The sequence below is a fragment of the Triturus cristatus genome, chromosome 6, assembly GCF_964204655.1.
Source record: "Triturus cristatus chromosome 6, aTriCri1.1, whole genome shotgun sequence".
NCBI classification, from domain to species: domain Eukaryota; kingdom Metazoa; phylum Chordata; class Amphibia; order Caudata; family Salamandridae; genus Triturus; species Triturus cristatus.
The window spans coordinates 1,222,417,052-1,222,437,862 of NC_140589.1; the positions used below are offsets into that span (position 1 = coordinate 1,222,417,052).

The window sequence follows — 20,811 nt, forward strand, 5'->3', positions numbered from 1 at the left end:
GAGACATCACTCTTTTATGCACAGATCTAAATTGCACCATGTGGCATAGGAAATGCTTCTTGGCACTGACTGTCAGTTGTCTTGAGTTGTCCGTGGGGTGGGGGGGTCATCATCTGGGTGAAGCATTAGTGTTTATTTTATATCACAGTGTTAAGACATGGGCTGCTACATGGCATTAGAGGCAGGGGCGGCTACTCCACTAGGGCGGAGGAGCGTCGGCTCACTGCTTTCTCGCAGTGCGAGAAAGCCAAAACATAAAATGGTAATAACTTTTAGTTATTACCATTTTATGTTTGCTTTGTGCATTGCGGGCGGGCGTGGCTGCTCTGCTCTTTGAGCAGGGGAGGGGAGGAGTGGTTTGCCCCCTCCTGAGTGTACAAAGACTGTTTGGTCGACCCTCTCCAGTCATGCACACTCTGCTCTTCTCCATGCAGGTTACATTGCAGCCTGCATGGAGAACATACCCACCACACTAGCCCCTGGCTGGGCGCCATCTCAACCAATCAGCATTGTGATTGGTGTAGGGAAGGGAGCTTGGCTGCCTGCTTCATGTTCCTGTCGGAGGCAGGAGAACAGGAAAGCAGAAGCAGTGAAGACGCGGGACCCAGCGGAAAGGTAGGTTTTTAAATATTTTATTGTTGAAATTATGATCCGACCCACCCTCCCCTTCCCCCCCAACCTCCCACCCGCAAGCCATGCTGGCCGCTACTAATTCGAGGACACCTCAAGTGTGTAATTTACTTATATATCACACTACACCACTATTAATATGTGGGCATAAGGTTATCAGGTGGAACTGCTTTTTTGAGTTTCTCAATTTTTCATCAGAATGAACGCATTTCATATAGTAAGGGTGACATTGTCGAAACCCACTAATTCCATTAATATTTTGGTTACAGATAGATCTGAAACAGTATGACCAAACCATCACATCCTTCTATGCACCTTCCCACGTGGGCCTGCAGGTATGACATGGCAGGTGCAGTGGCGCAGGACCTAGAAATGGGGGGAGGCCCAATGCTGCCCGTTTATGTCTGCCAAGAGCCATTTCTTTGATTGCAATATGGTTAATGGTAGCACCTTTGGGTGAGAGATAGCTAGTCAACTACTTTAATTTTCCTTCCCCGCCTCCTGACCTTTGCAGGTCTGAGCCTGAGGTCGAGGTGGGGTGGGAGGGGGCTGGTGGCAGGGCATGTGCTGGTGAAACAGTATTGGACAACTTCTTCCATTCTGGCATGCAGGGTAGCTCTCATCGATTCGGAAGAAGAAAAATGTAAGGAATGTGTGTGTTTAATAATCGTAAAGTTGTGTGATTACTGTATGATCTTTTAACAACACACCATATAAATCAACTCCACAACATGCTTGTTAGAATCCGGGTTCTCTGGTTGGCACAGGTAGGTACTTGTGACAAGCAGGGAACCTTTCTTCTAGTCAGGGTAAGGGGTTACACTCCTAAAATAACCCCTGCTCACCCTCTAGGTAGCTTGGCGCGAGCAGACAAGGCTTATCTCAGAGCGTTATAGGTTAAGCATTTGTGAACACATACAGTAACCAAGTGACAACACTACAAATGGACACCACACAGGTAGGTATATTAAAAATAAGGATTCTTTATATAGGATTATCACAAGACCATTAAACGATTAAAAATACTCAATACGGTTGCTTAGTTGGTAAAAGGTTGCTTAGTTTCTCTCAAGTTCTTAAATGCGACACTTTAAGTCAATGTACCTCAGATGCGACACGCAGGGCAACGAAAGTGTTGCAGCGATGCAGATGCGTTGAAGTTCTTGGTGCAAAAGAAATAAAGACGGGATCTTCCAGATGCGTGACGCTTCTCCGAGGTTGCGAGAAGGCCCGACTCGATGCGTCAGCTACAGCGGCGTCACCTTTGACGAGATGCGACGACAGCGGCTTTGGCAGCGGCACTCTTCTCCGACGTTGCGAGACGCTTCCGCTCGATGCGATGCTGCAGCGGCGACACCCCTTCTGCGAGGTGCGGCAACCGCGGCTCCGACGGCGGCACGCTTCTCCGTGGATGCGAGACACTTCCGGACGATGCGAGACGCTTCCGCTCGATGCGATGCTGCAGCGGCGACACTCTCTGCGAGATGCGACGGCAACAGCTCCGACGGCGACACGCTTCTCTCCCTTGCATCGCGCTTCCAGCTCCTTGCGACACGCAGTCCCTCAGAAGGCCCAACAACAGCAGCAGGCACTTCCAAAAGACTTTGGGGAGCTGGGGATGAAGTCCACTGGTCCTGGGACTTCGTTCAGGGGGCAAGCTCAGTTCAAGCCCTTGGAGATCTTTAAGCACAAGTTGAAATAAAAGTCTTTGTAGTCTTTTCTCCTCTCCTTCAGCAGCAAAGCAACCACTGCAGGCCAATCCCCCAGGTCAGGGACAGTTACTCCTCCTACAGCTTTTCCAGTTCCTTCTCTTCTGGCAGAGGTTCTTCTTGTTTCCGCAGGATCTGATCTAATTTCTTGGGAGCAGGGTCCCAATACTTATACCCCTAATTCCTTTGTTCCTCTGAGGTAGAGGGGCCTTTGCCCAGTCCAAACCAGTTCTTGAGCACTCTGTTGACATGACTCGGCCTTTCTATTCAGGGTGCAGGGCAGAGACATCAGCCGCTCCGCAGGAGGCGGCGCCAGCATTGTGGTAGCAGAGCACAACCCTATTCAAAGCCCAGGTGTACTCCTCCCACCCATCTGACTGCCAATCTTCCTATTCACCACCAGGCTACCTAGCCCTGCCCCTCTGGGTTTCCCCAGCCCTGTCACTCACACAACCAGACAGGCAGATGCACATCATAGCAGAGGCGGGCTGAAATGGTCAGGCAAGCAAATACCAACTTTCTAAAAGTGGTATTTGCAAACACAGAATATTAAAATAAACTTTACTAAAAGATGTATTTTATTATTCTGAGTTCAGGCATACTAAACTCGAATTTCTACCATGTTCCCTGGGTCTGTTAGGATCATAGAATGTAACAATTCTGACAGCCCATTCTGGCCTATGGAGAACAGGTAGCCTTACAATAGTGAAAAACGAAAATGGCAGTAATTCACTATTAGGACATGCCACACACATCAGGGCTTGTCCTACGTTATGCTTACAATGCACCCTGCCCTTGGGCCTACCATAGGGGTGACTAATATGAAGTTAAGGGAAGGTTTAGGGACTGGGAAGTGGGTGCACTTACCCAGTCAGCATGACAGTACCAGACTGCACGCAGGTTCTGCAGTGGCAGACCCTAGACACATTTTACTAGGCCGCTTCTGTGGGTGGCACAACCCGTGCTGCAAGCCCACCAGCAGCATTTGTATTTACAAGCCCTGGGCACTCCTGGTGCATTTTACTGGGGTCTGACAGTAAACCAAATAAGCCAATCATGGAATCCAACCAACATAAACACTTTAAATAGGGAGCACTTGCACTGTGGCACTGGTTGGCAGTGGCACAGTGCCCTGAGCAGCTAACACCAGCAAAAACATAGGAGGCACAACGACAAAATGTGGAAGGGAGACTCACGCCAAGGTGCCAGGTCTAACACGTGTCCCCTCCAGCTGAAAAGTGGGGAGAACTACCCTACCCCAGGGAGTTCCTCATCACTAAGGCGGAAAAATCTAGACAGACCGTCCGCATTGGCGTGATCTGTACCAGGGCGATGTTCCACCGTGAAATCCATACCCTGTAGGGAAATGGACCACCTCAACAGCTTTGGATTCTCACCCCTCATATGCATCAACCATCTGAGGGGCCTGTGGTCTGTCTGAACCCGGAAGTGAGACCCAAACAGGTAGGGTCTTAGCTTCTTCAGCGCCCAGACCACAGCAAATGCCTCACGCTCAATAGCACTCCATCTCTGTTCCCGTGGTAGTAACCTCCTGCTAATAAAGGCTACAGGTTGATCTAGGCCCTCCTCATTAATCTGTGAAAGAACAGCCCCCACACCATGCTCTGAAGCGTCTGTCTGGACGATAAACTCTTTGGAGAAGTTGGGAGCCAAGAGCACGGGCGCCGTGCACATAGCAGCTTTCAGGGCCTCAAAAGATTTCTGACAGGTGTCAGTCCAGATCACCTTCCTGGGCTGCTTCCTTGAAGTCAGCGCTGTCAAGGGGGCAACGATGTTGCCATACCCCTTGACAAACCTTCTGTAGTACCCGGTGAGACCTAGGAAGGCTCTCACCTCTGTCTGGGTTTTGGGCGACTCCCAATTCAGGATGGTTTCTATCTTGGGTTGAAGGGGTGCCACCTGGCCACTCCCAACTTGGTGTCCCAAGTACACCACCGAACCCTGCCCGATCTGGCACTTACTCGCCTTGATCGTGAGGCCTGCCCTCCGCAGCGCCATCAACACTTCCCAGAGGTGGTGCAGATGTTCCTCCCACGTGGAGCTAAACACTGCGATGTCATCCAGGTAGGCTGCACTGAACGAATCCAGCCCAACCAACACCCGGTTGACCAACCTCTGGAAGGTGGCAGGGGCATTTTTCATCCCAAAGGGCATAACCCGGAACTGGTAATGCCCCTCAGGGGTGGAAAATGCTGACCTCTCTTTGGCCCCCTCGGTTAAGGCGATCTGCCAATACCCAGACGTTAAATCAAACGTACTGAGGTAGTTGGCAGCCCCTAGCCGATCTATGAGCTCATCAGCTCTGGGGATGGGGTGTGCGTCAGTCCTAGTGACCGAATTGAGTCCTCTGTAGTCCCCACAGAACCGGAGTTCGGGTGTGGCTCCCGGCACGGCAGCCTTTGGGACCAAGACCACTGGGCTGGCCCAAGGACTGCTTGAAGACTCAATTACCCCAAGGGCAAACATCTTGGAGACCTCCTCCTTGATGCAGGCCCTTACCCTGTCAGTCACCCTGTAGGCCTTGTGCCTCACAGGTGTACTATCCCCAGTGTCCACATCATGGACGCACCACTCAGTGACACCGGGAACCAGGGAAAACAGGTCAGAAAATTGTCCCAGCAGCTGGCGACAATCATTCTGTTGCTCAGGGGTCAGGGTGGAAGAGAGGATGACACCATCCACTGACCCATCTTGCTCTTTGACTGACAGGAGGTCAGGAAGAGGCTCGGTCTCCTCCTCCATCCCAGCATCTGTTGCTAAGAGCATGCCCACTTGGGACCTCTCCAAGTGGGGCTTGAGGCGGTTGACATGTAGGACCCTTAAGGGGTTCCTAGGAGACTTCAGGTCCACCAAGTAGGTAACAGGACTCTTGCGCTCCACAACCTCAAAGGGACCGGTCCACTTATCCTGGAGCGCACAGGGCTCCACGGGGGCCAAGACCCATACTTTCTGCCCAGGCTGAAGCTCTACCAGAGTGGCATTCCGGTCGTACCACCGCTTCATCTCCTCCTGGCTGGCTTCCAGGTTTGCCTCAGCAAGTTCCCTGAAACGCCTAGTCTGGTTTCTGAAGGCCAGCATGTAACTATATACATTCTGGGGAGGTTTCCTGGGAGATTGCTCCCAGCCTTCCTTTACCAGACTTAGAGGTCCTCTCACTGGGTGTCCGTACAGCAGCTCAAAGGGACTGAACCCCAGAGACTTCTGTGGCACCTTCCTGTAAGCAAAGAGAAGGCACGGTAAGAGGACGTCCCACTTACACCTCATGGGTTCCTCAAGACCCATTATCATGCCCTTTAGGGTTTGGTTGAATCTCTCAACCAACCCGTTTCCTTGGGGGTGGTAAGGTGTGGTGAACTTGTAGGTTACACCACACTCTTGCCAAAGGGACTTCATATATTTAGATATGAAGTTGGTACCTCGGTCAGACATCACCTCTAGAGGGAATCCCACTCGGGAGAAAATTCCCATCAGCGCACGTCCCACCACGGGAGCCGTCACTGTCCTCAGAGGTATGGCTTCCGGGTACCGGGTGGCATGGTCCACCAGGACCAGGATGAACCTATTGCCCATCGCTGTCCTAGGGTCCAGTGGCCCTACGATGTCAATCCCCACTCGCTGGAATGGGGTACCGACCACAGGGAAGGGTTGAAGTGGAGCCTTCTGCTTCCTTCCACTCTTCCCACTTGCCTGGCAAGTTTGGCATGTTCTGCAGTGAGTATCTGAACTCCTGCGCATTTGGGGCCAAAAGAAGTGGGTGACAAGCCTTTCAAAGGTCTTGTCCTGCCCCAAATGTCCTGCTAATGGCACATCGTGAGCCAGCCCCAGTAGGAAGGCTCTGAAGCGCTGGGGTACCACCAGCACACGGGCTGACCTAGGCTCAGCAACCTTAGGCTCAGAATACAGGAGGTCGTTCTCCCAGTAAATGAAGTGTGTTCCAGACTGGTCACCGTTGGCCTGGTCTGCAGCCTGCTGCCGCATACCCACAAGAGAAGGGCATTCTTTCTGCTCCCTGCAGAATTCTTCCCTGGAGGGTCCTCCTTCCTGCTGCCAATGGGTCAGCTCAGGCAGGTCCCCCAGTTCAGCTATCTGTTCCCCTGTAGTTTCCAGGGCATCCCCCTCAAGGTCTTCTCCCTCCTGGACCGTGGGAACTTCAGGAGCCGGTTTCCCGCGCCCCCTGCTCCTTCTCTTTAAGGCCGGTCCCTGGGCCTCCCTCTCAGGCTCCAGGACCTCTTGAGTACCCCTACTGGCTGCCATGGACCGTGTGGTGACACACGCCCAATCCGGCATACCCAACATCTCCAGGTGAGCACTCCGCTCCACCTTAGCCCAAGGTGAGCTCTCCAAGTCGTTCCCTAACAGACAGTCAACAGGCATGGCGGGCCTCACAGCTACCTGAAGAGTACCAGAGACCCCCCCCCCCACTGAAAGGGAACCTGAGCCACTGGGCAGTGACTCTCGGTGTTGTCAGCGGCAACAACCGGATAGAATGCTCCTGGGACAACCTGCTCTTGAGACACCAGGTGGCGCTTGACAGCCGTCACACTGGCTCCTGTATCTCTGAGAGCTTCAACCCTATGGCCCTTTATGGTCACCCACTGCCTGTATTTTTTAGTGTTCTCAGGCAGCTGGGTTTGGGGGAACACTTCACAGTCTCCTAATGAGACAAGGGACATCTCTGAGGGACCCCACCCACCTTGGACATTCACCTCCTCCCCCAGGGCTACACTAGTCACCTGCCGGGATGGAGCACCAGTGGGTGCGGGTTTACCAAATAATGGACACTTCACATCAGAGGCAAAATGCCCCAGGTTACCACACTTGTAACATCTGATGGGCCCCTTCTGAACAGGTGTACCTGTCGGGGCCCCGGTCTGCTTCTGGGGTGGGGGAGGCTGAGAACCTTTCCCTTGGTTCCCTTGGGGATTACTTTGGGGCCCCTTCTGGAACTCCCTCTGTTTACCCTTGTCCCCCCCACTCTTCTGCTGGGGACCCTGCCCACCTTTGGCGGAATCTCCCACTTGACCCTTGTGGACCCTGGTACTGACCCAGCGGTCCGCCTCCTCAGCAAGCTTCCTAGGGTTAGTCAGCCTACTATCAATCAGGTGCTGGCGTAGCTCAGGAAAACAATTACTAGACAAGTGCTCCCATGCCATTAAATCAAGAAGCCCTTGAAAATCATTAACTTTGCTACCCTTCACCCAACCATCCAGTGCTCTGCAAAAAAAAGTCACATACTCAACATATGTACTGTTTGGAATCTTAGTGCAACCCCTGAACCTTTGTCTATACAACTCAGGGGTCAACCCATACCTAGACATCAAAGCAGCTTTCATATGGGGATAGGAATTATAATCATCTGAAGGCAAATCCAGCAGTGTATCCCGCCCCTCACTAAGGAACCGTCCCCACAACCCCGCTCCCCAATCTTTCTCAGGGATCCGGTGGGAAGACATGGCTACCTCATAGGCCTTAAACCACTGCCCTATGTCATCATTTTTAAAAAATTCCTTCACTACATCTTTGGGTATGTACACTGTAGACTCTACCTGCACTGGGGGTGTGCTGCCACCAGAGGGAGTGCTTCCCAAGCCCTGGGCTTTCAAATCCAGCTCCCTCATTATTCTGTCATGCTCCATTTGGATTTTTTTCTCTTCCATTAGCATTTTTCTCTCTTCCATTTCCATTCTTTTTTGTTCCATGGCTAACTGCCCATTTAGTTTGGCCATCTCTATTTCATGAGCTCTGGTGTCTTTCCTGTCTGCCAACTCCTCTGGAGATAAACTTTTGTCAGAGACACTGCTACCTGCAGGGGAAGGGCTTCTCCTTCCTCTTGAACCCACTGGCTCCTCTGCATTCTCATCATCACTGGCATTCCTTGCTTCTACCCAGGCCCTCAGCGCCGTGTAGAACCCTGTTTTGTTTTTACATCCAGTTGTAGCAACATTAAACTTTTTGCAAAAGAATTTCAGCTGTGATAATGTGTAGCTGTCTAGTTTCTCTTCTTCCCATTTAAATTCAGTATCCACAGAGACTATGGATGATGCTTTCTCCACCATGGTTAAGCTTGGCAGTGCTCAAAAATAGACAGTCCAAAAAAAAGAAATCTACCAACAAGTATTGGTTGCGTTTAAGGTCTGCACTCACTAAGTAGTGTTCGCCAATCACTGTACATGAGTCACAAATGCAAATACAGAATCCCACCGCTGCCACCAATGTTAGAATCCGGGTTCTCTGGTTGGCACAGGTAGGTACTTGTGACAAGCAGGGAACCTTTCCTCTAGTCAGGGTAAGGGGTTACACTCCTGAAATAACCCCTGCTCACCCTCTAGGTAGCTTGGCGCGAGCAGACAAGGCTTATCTCAGAGCGTTATAGGTTAAGCATTTGTGAACACATACAGTAACCAAGTGACAACACTACAAATGGACACCACACAGGTAGGTATATTAAAAATAAGGATTCTTTATATAGGATTATCACAAGACCATTAAACGATTAAAAATACACAATACGGTTGCTTAGTTGGTAAAAGGTTGCTTAGTTTCTCTCAAGTTCTTAAATGCGACACTTTAAGTCAATGTACCTCAGATGCGACACGCAGGGCAACGAAAGTGTTGCAGCGATGCAGATGCGTTGAAGTTCTTGGTGCAAAAGAAATAAAGACGGGATCTTCCAGATGCGTGACGCTTCTCCGAGGTTGCGAGAAGGCCCGACTCGATGCGTCAGCTACAGCGGCGTCACCTTTGACGAGATGCGACGACAGCGGCTTTGGCAGCGGCACTCTTCTCCGACGTTGCGAGACGCTTCCGCTCGATGCGATGCTGCAGCGGCGACACCCCTTCTGCGAGGTGCGGCAACCGCGGCTCCGACGGCGGCACGCTTCTCCGTGGATGCGAGACACTTCCGGACGATGCGAGACGCTTCCGCTCGATGCGATGCTGCAGCGGCGACACTCTCTGCGAGATGCGACGGCAACAGCTCCGACGGCGACACGCTTCTCTCCCTGGCAGTAATTCACTATTAGGACATGCCACACACATCAGGGCTTGTCCTACCTTATGCTTACAATGCACCCTGCCCTTGGGCCTACCATAGGGGTGACTAATATGAAGTTAAGGGAAGGTTTAGGGACTGGGAAGTGGGTGCACTTACCCAGTCAGCATGACAGTACCAGACTGCACGCAGGTTCTGCAGTGGCAGACCCTAGACACATTTTACTAGGCCACTTCTGTGGGTGGCACAACCCGTGCTGCAAGCCCACCAGCTAGTAACAACACATGATACCTCTGTCACCATAAATCAAGGGGTCGATTTCTTAAAGTGGATTTTTATTTTCCACCTTGTACATGTAATATTCATGGGCTAAGTTTTATCTTTTTCATCAAGGTCTGTTCGGTGCTGTACAACTTTGAATCAGATTACAAAAAACATTTAGAAACACTTAACAATAAAAACCAAATCGACAATTGGACAATCATGTGCAACAACAATATTTACATGGAAAGACAAAGACAGTTCTAAGTGGTACTTTTTGAATAACGGAATGTGAAATAATCAACAAGCAAAGGGAGTCCTACACATTTCATATAAGATACCGGGGACCTATTCTTTTAGTCCTCACAGACTAACAGTATTTTTTGAGTGCCAATAGGAGGAAGCCTCCAGACAGTAGGGAACAGGTTTATGACACTGTACTTGGGTGTCGGGCAAATGTTTTTTAAGGACTTGACGTCAATCTTGTTCCTTGGAGTTCTTAATACGGCTTGCCTCCTTTAGAAACCAACGCGTTTCGACCTTCTATGTGGCACTTGTTGTGGAAGGTCTTCATCAGGGTAAACACATGTTTGTGCAAAGGACTGGGTGTATCGTTTGGGAAGTCCTATAGGAGTCCGGTGATTGGGTTTCTTGCGACTCCAAGGGTAGACGCTGTTTGGATGCAGCGAAAAAAAGGGGGGGAAGGGAAAGGGTAGGGGGGGGCCTCCAAGCAATGGAGGTCGAGCACCCCAGTACCAGCTTGTGCCGGGGTCAGGAGTTTTCCTTGGCTCCTACGAATCGGAGGCCTGAGAGTTATGGAGCAGAGTTTCACTTTCTCGCTAGCGTGGCAGTACAGCATGTAGCTCGGGGGCAGTCAGTCATCCCTCCAGAGTGCCCACCAGCAGCATTTGTATTTACAAGCCCTGGGCACTCCTGGTGCACTTTACTGGGGTCTGACAGTAAACCAAATAAGCCAATCATGGAATCCAACCAACATAAACACTTTAAATAGGGAGCACTTGCACTGTGGCACTGGTTGGCAGTGGCACAGTGCCCTGAGCAGCTAACACCAGCAAAAACATAGGAGGCACAACGACAAAATGTGGAAGGGAGACTCACGCCAAGGTGCCAGGTCTAACAATGCTACATAACACACCATACCATTCCACATAATTAACTCTATAGCACACATTCGTACTGTACTTAATTCCAATACACTTAATAAGATTTAATTACCAGCCACACAATTCCACAACAGACCATTCCAATACAACACATCTCTCTTATACTTCTACCAACACTGCCATCTCTCCCCCACACACCAACTCCCCCTCTCATATTTCTCACACTTCCACTACCCATTCTCATCTCGCATTACCACTGCCCTCTCTCATCCCTCCCTCACACCACCTGTCTACTCTCTATACTACCTACTCACACATGCTAACTTCTTGTATTTGCTGACGCTGTGTACTAGTCCACCTCTCACCTCCCTCCCTTCTAGGTGCCCCTTCCACTTGTCCTCCTATCTCTTTCTCACCGATCTCTCTCACTCTCTCATGCCCTATTCCTGCCTCTCTCATATGGTTAAGTTCAGGTCTTCAAGCCCAGTTTCTGTCCTGTCACTTTTCAAAGTTTCCGTCCCTCAAACCCACCCTCTCCTCTTCTTAGGGTGTCTTCTGCGTACACAAAACCTCCCTCTTTATTCATCTATGGCTTTTTCTGCCTGCTCCTCTGTCTGAAGTTCAGTAACGAATTCCTACATAAACTACCTATTCCTCTCATTCTTCCTTTCCATTTATATTCTCTGCAGCTCTCACTACTCTCTATTCACAATTCCACGTAATTCCACTACACAAATACACTACACAAAACACAATTGCACACTACACAATTCCACAACGAACAATTTCAATACAACCTACATAATTCCCCTCCACACCACACCACATACATCCACTACACTCCAAAACAAAACACATAGGTAACAACACATTCATTTACAACGCCAATAGCTCTAACTCTCACAAATGAGCGATCTATTGCATTGCAACTGCTTGTTTTTTTATAATTACGAGATGGTCGTAGTGTATGCATGCTGGGTGCCCATTTGAGAATAATCTTTTTGTCAGCCTTTTTTTTATTTTAAACATCTTTTTATTGACATTTTGAATATTGCAAACATTTTTAAAGATTGCACTGCCACATATCGTATTATCATCCCAAGCATTATTTCCATCACCCTCCCCTTTTCTCCCTCCCCTGGTGTCTGCTGCACTCTCAGTGATACCTGGCCATTTTTTAGGTCTCGCCTAGCGAACGCAGCGCATGCGCTACTTCGCCTTGGCAAGACTATTGTTGTCGGTTTGGTGTGCGAAGGGAGACAAACCATGTGCGCGCACAGACAGGCGATTTGCACGTGCATTGCATCTCCTCTCTGCCTCACACGCTCCCACTGCGCGCTCACACGCTCCCACCGCGTGCTTGTTAGTATTGTTGGCACCATATTCTACATGACCGCTTGAGGGCACTATTGCCCATTATAAGAAGTATAGAACATAGGCTGTGTAGGTGCTTTAAACTAGACTCTAGTTACTAGTAGAACTTCCTTCACAACAACCAGGGGATGACGGTCAAGGTACCATCACACTCGCCTCTCACAAAATTGCTAATAAACCCCCCTAGTAAAAATGACTGCCTTTTATATCGAACCTTCTTCTAAAAGTATTATTTATTTGAAATAGCAAACTCTTGAATTTTATACACATGATGGGTGTCCAATTGTCTTCTCCAGCACACAGTTCCCCGGTAAATATGGGGTCTGACCAGCAGGCATGCGAGCATCTCTTCATACGTACGTCACGCCAAACTCATTGGAATAATGTGTTTTCAAACAACAATACCGTCCATGCACGCCAAGGCTTGACACTTAAGTGTCACAGTAATAGTTTGGGACTGCAAATCCCAACATGCGTAGTGCCTTGTCTTAAAGAGACACGACTTGACTGCAACGTACTCTTATGACACGGGGTCCGTGGACACTTATTAGTTGTATCTTTTACTAAGGCACGTCCACCCACATTCAACACCCCGAGAAAGAAAGTAACATGGAGGGAGTTGATTGTAGACGTTGCTCTTTAAATAGTGTCTCACTGTTTTGTCACAGCATGTTCTTTGCGGAGTTTGAATTCTACGTTTTGTTGTCAGGTTTGCGCGATGCGGCGAGCGCTTTTTGTTTCGCAGTTTTATATAGCGCCAACTGGACCCCAATGTATCAGAGCGCTTTGCGTGAGCGCCAGTTGCATTACAGACGGACACATTCATTTTAGGCTCGGGGAATTAAGTGATTTGCTCTGAATCACAGGTCGTTTTAACCTCCGCAGACTCGAACCTACCTCCCCCGCTTCAAAGTCACCTGCGCTAGCCGTTAATCCACATCCTTTCACCTGTGCTCTGCTTGATTTGTATATTTTAAGGTAGTTATATAGGACAGCAACTACTGGAACATTTTTAATAGTCGGTGCATGCAGCCACTGGACAAGGAGGCGCCCAAAGCGGCGTGTTTTCTATCCGCCTGGGGGCAAATCACTTAAACTCCCCGTGCCTGAATGTGTCCTTGTGTAACGTAACTGGTGCTTATGTAAAGCGCTCCAATACCTTTGGTTCGAGTTCACACTATATAAATCTGCATAAAAAAAAAAAATCAAAGTCCTAGTTCAACCAAGTTTACACTGACAATCCATACCGAGGGAATAGCGTGCTATTCGTAGACCGAAAGCACGTAGGCGCTACAGGTTTATGACGTACTTACATATGCATTTACTAATGTCTCTGAATCCTACTTTAAAATACCTTACCACCACCCATTCTGTACTTTCACCTTATGTACTGACTCTTTACCATACCTGCCAACTCACAAAATCTCTTCAACTGGTTCTTTTGTAAAGCGCTTTGACACCTTCGGGTAATGTTTGCGCTATATAAAATCGCATTAAATAAATAAATAAATACAACTGTGTAAGGAGGAGGCGGGGCCTGGTGTGAGAGCTTCTAAGAGGCACTCTGCCGCTCATCGAGCACAAGGGGTCATGAGGCTGTCGCCAATGTCCTGCAGTGTTTTCACACCTCTTCATAGATGGACATCGACTGATGACAGCCTCTGAAAACGAGCTGAAATCCACTGTCTACAGTGGTTTTCAGCTCGTTTTCTCTGCCACCGTGTGATTTAGGTAGGGTTTCTGTATTTTTTTCGTGTCGTGTATGCCTACTATGAAATAAGTCCCATCAGGTGTTTATAAAGAGCACGATCGAGTTGTGTTTAAAGGCATGGCGATTGTATACAAAAGTGTGGGTAGGGTGGCACTCTATGGGGGTTTTTTAGTTTATATGTTTTAAGCCACGCCCTTAATTATACAGACCACGCCCCAACCCATCCCACTTAAAGCCCTGCCAATGTTCCTCTGAATACTGGCCGTACAAGGAAGAATGTAATGACACTTCAGGGGAGGAAAAAAGGCTGTCCCTGCTCCCCTCTCCTGCTGCTCCTCCTTTCACTCTATTGTTCCACTCTGTCATACAAGTCATTTACTCCTAAGTTTGTAGACCTCGGCGCTCTTCAAATAGTTCACCCTGGCTGGCTGTACCCCAGTGCCAGCTTGTAGGGCACTCACCCGCAGCTCCCAGGGACTATAGAAAGCATCTCCCCAGTGCGCGCGTGACCTCCGTTTCTGTCCCTTCAGGGTGTATTTTAGTGAGTTCCTGGATGTATTTTAAAGAGTTCCTGGCAATCATTAGCATAAGTCAATGAATGTAAACTGCAGGAGTTCCCTCGAGCGTGTTACTGCTGTTACACGCTTCAGTGCTGAGACCACAGACCAGGTAAGAGCACCCTCCCGGTCTCTGACGCACACACCAGGCCCCGCCCACACAAACCACACTGCAAGTAGTTATACCTCTGCGGTGAAACTACCTCTGCACTTTGGCATTCATATGAAGCGTATATCAATGCCACTACAATACAACTAGATTTCCAAACAATTGGAAAGACTTCCAAAATGTAGGCATTGAATTTGAAGAATTCTTCTCCCAAAACAGACCGGATTCTGGGTTTTGCTAAATAAATGTGAAATGAGGTGCAAACCGTGATCCTGGCCACAACAGTAGCGAACACACCCTGCATCCTGTTCACTGTGGTGCAAAGGCCAAGAGTGTCTTGAAAAACTCTCAGCACTTTGTGTCTAATCTTCTGATGCTTGGACAAGGGCAGGAGCTGCCTGAAACTGGTTTAAATCGTGAAACTCCACTTGTCCTTTACAGTGAAACTGAGCAACTTCAGTGCTTGATGTTTCCATTCACAAAATGTTATAGGAGCCTTGTTTCTAATGCGCTCCTGTCCAGAGGAGTTTACAGTCCAATGCCGTGCATAGGGAGATAAACTCGAATGCAACAGTACACAGCGCCCAGCACATCCTACTGGCCACTCTGGGCCTTTCATGGCTCCACTAAGTTAGCTGCTGCAGTAGATTGTATGATGGAACACCGTATGCTTTCACTTGCAGGCATAGTTGTCGCATGAGTCTAGAATAAAGGGATCTGGATGTACATAGCTGATAGAATTACACCAACAAACTGTTGTACTGGGAAGTCAAGGTAAGTACCTGACGTGTCAGATACAATTCACCGTTGGTGTTCTGTGAGAGGAGCTATTTCTTTGGCTACAGAGAAGGCCACAAGGACTATAGTTCAAACTCAAATCAAAACAAAAGGCATTTGAAAAGCGCACTACTGTCGCCCCTAGGGGTATCTGGGTGCTGTGTCTCCCTCAAAGAGCCAGGTTGTGTGTCTTTGTCTCAAGTCTGCCAATGAAGGGGCTGTACGGAGCTGGAGGGGAAGGTTGTCCCAGGTCTTGGCTGCGATGTAGGAGAAGGAGCGGCCACCGCTGTGGCTGTGACGGATGTGGGGTGTGTGTGCGAGGGGGAGTGAAGAGAAGCGCAGGTGTCTAGAGTTGGTGGAAGTTCAGTCGATAGTTGATGTAGGTAGGTCCAGTTGGGTGTAGGGAGTACACATAGGGTGACCATACGTCCCGGTTTTCCCCGGACAGTCCCTGTTTTTGGAGCAGTGTCCCCGTGTCCCGACACTTTGCTCCTAATTACAGAAATGTCCCCGTTTTTGTGCTGTGCCCGGGTTAAACGGAGAAATGTCCCGGTTTTTCAATAGTGTCTCGCACTGAAACACTATTTAAAAACCGGGACATTTCTCTGCTTACTTAGCACAGGTGCTGAGACGGTTCTCTATTGGGATGTCCATTTTTGCCCTCAGGATGAAAAAACAATCTTATTGCTGCAGCAAAACCACCCTTCACTGCCGTCAAAGAGACCCGTTATAGTTCTTTCATAGTCTCATCATCCCAGACCTGAAGCATTTTCAATGTTATGTACAACGAAGCCCAAGTTTGTTGCTTATTTATCTTATGCAGCTAAGAACAACTGACAAAGCGAATAGTCCAGGTTTGTTGTAGGTGTAATGTTACATGCATAGCTGCCAAGGTTTCAGATTTCTATGTGTGACATTTTCATAATTTCAGAGTAATTATAAGTACCATTTTAACGACTATGAGTGGCACTTTCCTGCGAGCAAAATCAAGATATTAAAACGAGGGAAACTTATAAATATCAGATATGACACCCATTTGAGCAACAAGAAACTCTATGTGAGCTGCTGCAAAGCGTAAGAAATAATGGTTAAACAACTTTCATTTATACTCATGTCTAAGTAAATATACTTAGAATCGTACAAATATCAGGAAACTCCCTTGCAACATATTAAATCAAGGCTCTCTCTGCACACTAAGTCAGGAGCTGTTTTTTATTTTTTTGTGGTTGGTTGTTTTTTGAGGTTTGTACCTTCAGCCGTTGCTGACTTATACTGGACCCTCTGGTTCCTCCTTCGTAATTAATGATGCTGCGCAGAGAGCATCACTCAGTCCAGGGCCTCTCTTCAAGGTGGGAACCAGCCCAAAAAAGATGTGTGAGGCCCTAACAACACTCTGGTGGCTACAGTTGTTGGATAGGCCAGCAGAGAAACAACATAAAGATTGCCAGCCTTTGCGGTGCCCCCCCTTCCCAGCAAACTAAAGTCAGTAGAACATCAGGACTCAGGGCCACTCTCTGACGTCATGTGAGTGACCCGGCCCAACAGGGTATCTATGTCAGAGAGGCCCCAACAACATAAAACACACTTCATGCGGCGCCAGTTTTGCAACACATTTCACCGTTTTTAGTAACACCGCAGGTGCTGCAGTTGCCTGATCGCACGCTGCCATTGGCATCCAGGCTTAAAACTTAAACTTACTTGGGCTGTAACACACTCTGCCAGGGCTGGCCAGGCTGCAGGCACTGGCAGGCTCAGGCTGCGAGCCACTGCCTGCCCCGGCAATTTGGGTTTGCTGCTTAATCCGCACCTTCAGGCCATGTTGTCCAGGCTGTGCAGTGAGTCATACTTTGCAATCCACAGGGAGTCATGAGTGTCACCAAGTAAGGATATCACACAGTACAATTAACGGGTCACCCGGTTGACGGTCACTGAAACCTCGACGTCTCTCTTGGCTAAGTCTGTATCACACATATGATTGGTCTGTAACTCTTCATCTATGTCTGTGAAGGCGGCTGTCATTTTAGTCCCTTTTCCATGTCTATAACAGCTGTCAAATAGTCCTACTTTTATGTCAACCGTTACTGCAAACTGTAGTCCTACTTCTATGTCTATGAACTGTCCCGTTTTTTTTGTTTTGAGAATCTGGTCACCCTAAGTACACAGCAAAGTGACGGAAGAGGAGGTATCGTGGCAAGAGATGGAACCTGTGGAAATATCAGACTTGGGGAGTCCGAAGTGACTGGTGGACGGTGTTACTGGGTGTGGGGGTCATTTGATAGGTTATGGAGTGATGAGTGACAGGTTGAAGACAATAAACTGAGCCATCGAGTCAGACAGAGCTTAGTGGTTGCTGAGGTGGCAGACTTCGCTCAGCTAGAGAGTAAGCAGACTGACTGATAGTGTAACTCGTGAGTACCTGAAGGGGTTAACTGGAGTGATAGGTGTGGGAGAAATTGCAGTGACAACTGGAGTGGTAAATATGTAACTTGCTGATGGATGGAGGTTAATGACTCGTAGCATAACTCAAAGGACCTCGCTGAGAGAGGTCATGGGAGGGACCGGTCCAGCAGCCCAGTCAAGAATCTCTCCTCGTCAGGGGTTCTTTGCAGAACCAACTTCTTTCCTCTTCTACAAGGTTATCTGAAACGGTTCTGTCCTGCCGATCCGGGCTTTTGGGCACGCACTTTAGAATTTTATTCATGCACCCACCCTGCTGCCACCACCCCCAATAACAGTCTCACCTGGAGTGATGGGGCGGATCCTGTACTGCGGTGGATTGGGGAGCCCGCACAGAGGTACCCTGGTCACCCAGCTACCTCTTGAATGTCAAACAGCAAGGAAAGGGCGTCAAGCTAATTGGAATAGCTAGAAACATGCACAGCTTTTCAGTCCGTGCTGCAGACTTTCGCCCTCACACCAGTATCTCGAATATTGGCACACTCTTTTGGGAAGGAAGAGGTAGAAGGGATGCAGGGAGCAGAAGCAGGGTGCCAGGTACATGGGTCCGTGGGAGGGGCCATGGGCTTCAGGGCTCTCACAATGGACATATTGAGAAGGAATAGCTCACTGATCCATCTCCAAAAAGATGAATAAGACGAAAAAAAGATAGTCTAATAATTAAACTTGTCTCAAAAAGGCCGCAATAAATATGTTGTGTGCAACAACATTTCCTTTTTACGCCACAAAAGTTCCAAATCAGTGCTGCAATATCCGGGGGGGGGGGGGGGGGGGGAGGAGGAGAAGCGAGAGGCAAATACTTTGAAGCTCCACTCACACTGTCTTCCTCGCTCTCTCATCTCAGCTCTCTCACCCTTCTCGTATCTGCTGCTTCTCCGTGTACTTTCCTCTAGGATTCTGGGATTGGTCTGCCTGTGACATCACTGGCTCTATCCAGGCAGGGTGCTGGCGGCACACAGCAGCCGCCTGTCCCCCGTGGGGGTCAGGGGATGCAGGTAGGAAAAGTAACTCATGCTGAGCCGCCTCTCCTTCTTTTCATACTTCCTGCCGTCAACAGTTCAAACTTGCGTAAATGCGAGACCTATTGCATTGAAAATGCTTGTTTTCTCACAGTCTTGATGGCGAGATGGCGCTATTGGCTGTGCCAGTGCTTGTGATGAAAATTACAAAGCACTGGGAAAGTCAAAAGCATCAGAGCAGCAGGGCCACATACTGCAGGCGTGTACAGACACCGAGACCATACACGCCAATAAACCAAATACAAGCGGGAGACCCCCGAATTTTTAAAGCCAATTGACTCCTTTCAATAGAAGTCAATGGGGAAAATATATTCTCCCAATTTTTATTTTTTTTTTAAATCTCCTTCTGTCCCCCTCTAAAATGTTGGCATGTACGCGAGAGGGATTCTTCGGGACCAATAGAAGTTACTACTTAAAGCTCTCACCCAACCAATGACAAGTCTTATAAAATGCCAGCAAACGCTAGCTGCATCCGACTAAAAGCCAACTCTTGGCGGTATTGTATGTGTATGTTGCACATATAGAAGGCAGTGGTAACATGAAGTCGCTGGCAGACAGCTACAGGTGTGTAGAAGAGCTACTAGCTGTTAGATTTTAATAGCTACAACCTAGAAATGTATTCTACTATTTATTGCATTTAAATTACCGCACAGGACAGTTTCATACTTGCATTACTTGTGCATGCATTCAGCAGCTTTTACTAGTGCGATTTCTCTCTTTACACATTTCTTTTATTGAAATATAAATGCATAGTACTTAGTGTAATTGATCTAGGATTTCAAATTGTTTTGTTTCCTTTTTTACTTTTCTAGGGAATGGCCATTGCTGTCTTGGGACCCACTTTTAAACAATTGTCTGAGAATGTGAATTCCAACGTGGCCAACATGTCCTACATTATTGTTGGCCGGTCAGTGGGGTATCTTGGCGGTTCGATGATTGGAGGGATTCTTTTTGATTGCATGAATCAGCAACTTCTGCTAGGTAAATGCTACCTCAAAGTGTATGTGTTTTTATATTGTGGGCGGTATTTTGTTACTTGTGCATCCATGTCCAAAATAAGCCACCCTTATGCTTGGATTGTATATTGCCAGTTGCCTTACCAGTCTTTTGCATGATAATTGCTGTGACAGCTGTCCAGAGACTGTCCGAGATAGCTATATTTTTTTATTTTACACAGTGTTATATAACCCGAATCGGGTTTCGTAGCGCTTTACATAGCACCAGTTGCATTATATGAGGACACATTCATTTTTTTTAGACACGGGGAGATTAACAGAATCACAGGATGTACATCGTCATTGCCGAGACTCGAACCCAGTTCCCCAGCTTCGAGTTTAGGCCAACTCCTCTCCCCAGAGGAGAGTTGGAGTGTGAGCATATTTACAACATTGAAGGACCTCGTTTAAAAATGCCAAATAGTTTTCGTGAATTGCGTCCAGCTGTTTCTGTATTTGTTAGGATAAAAGGTGAGGGTTTTTTTTGTTGTAATTTGCTTGATACTTGTCACAAACTGAAACGAAAAAATAAAATTGCCCATCCATCCCACCCCTGAAATCTTATCATACCCTCACACAGGCTTTTGAAACGTTATGAAGGTGGTTGTCGGATAATGTTTCGAGGTATGGGGTTGAGAGAAACAAGAACGTCTAGCAGGGATTTGTTTGCTTTTTAGGTCTCGCCTGACCCAGCGCATGCGCTGGCCTGTCGAGACTTATTGAGAGGGCTCCAAAAAGTGCTACCAGGCCAGCCCGGAGCTACAGTGCACAGGCGCGCGCGCCGCGCTTTGCCGCGATTACTTCCACTTTCGCAGCCGCAGGGCCGCTTTGATGTTTGTGTAGTGCGGCAGGCCTCGGTCGCAGTTAATTAAGGAACGCTAATTAAAGGACACTGAAACGTGAAATGAGTTTCTGGGCCGCTCAAAGACCACGTGCGGTCTTGCCCACGTTTATTTATCCGCTCGGGACGAGCCCGCCCTGAGGGGTGTGTGGATGCGTGTTTTAGCGCAACATTGTATAAGAGAGCCCGGGTGGCTCTCTACATCCCTTCTTTCTTTTAGTTAACTGTCCCCTAG

The 20,811-nt window shown here is 48.5% G+C and overlaps 1 protein-coding gene across 1 annotated transcript in view; it reads left to right on the forward strand.

The window, feature by feature from the left end:
• The window catches only part of LOC146821201 (solute carrier family 60 member 1-like), a 352,809-nt gene that overhangs the window by 158,378 nt on the left and 173,620 nt on the right, over positions 1–20,811 (forward strand). Inside the window, exon 2 of the mRNA XM_085612138.1 lies at positions 19,553–19,721. Coding sequence (XP_085468264.1) covers positions 19,553–19,721 — 169 coding nt within the window. The remainder of the gene's footprint in view (positions 1–19,552; positions 19,722–20,811) is intronic.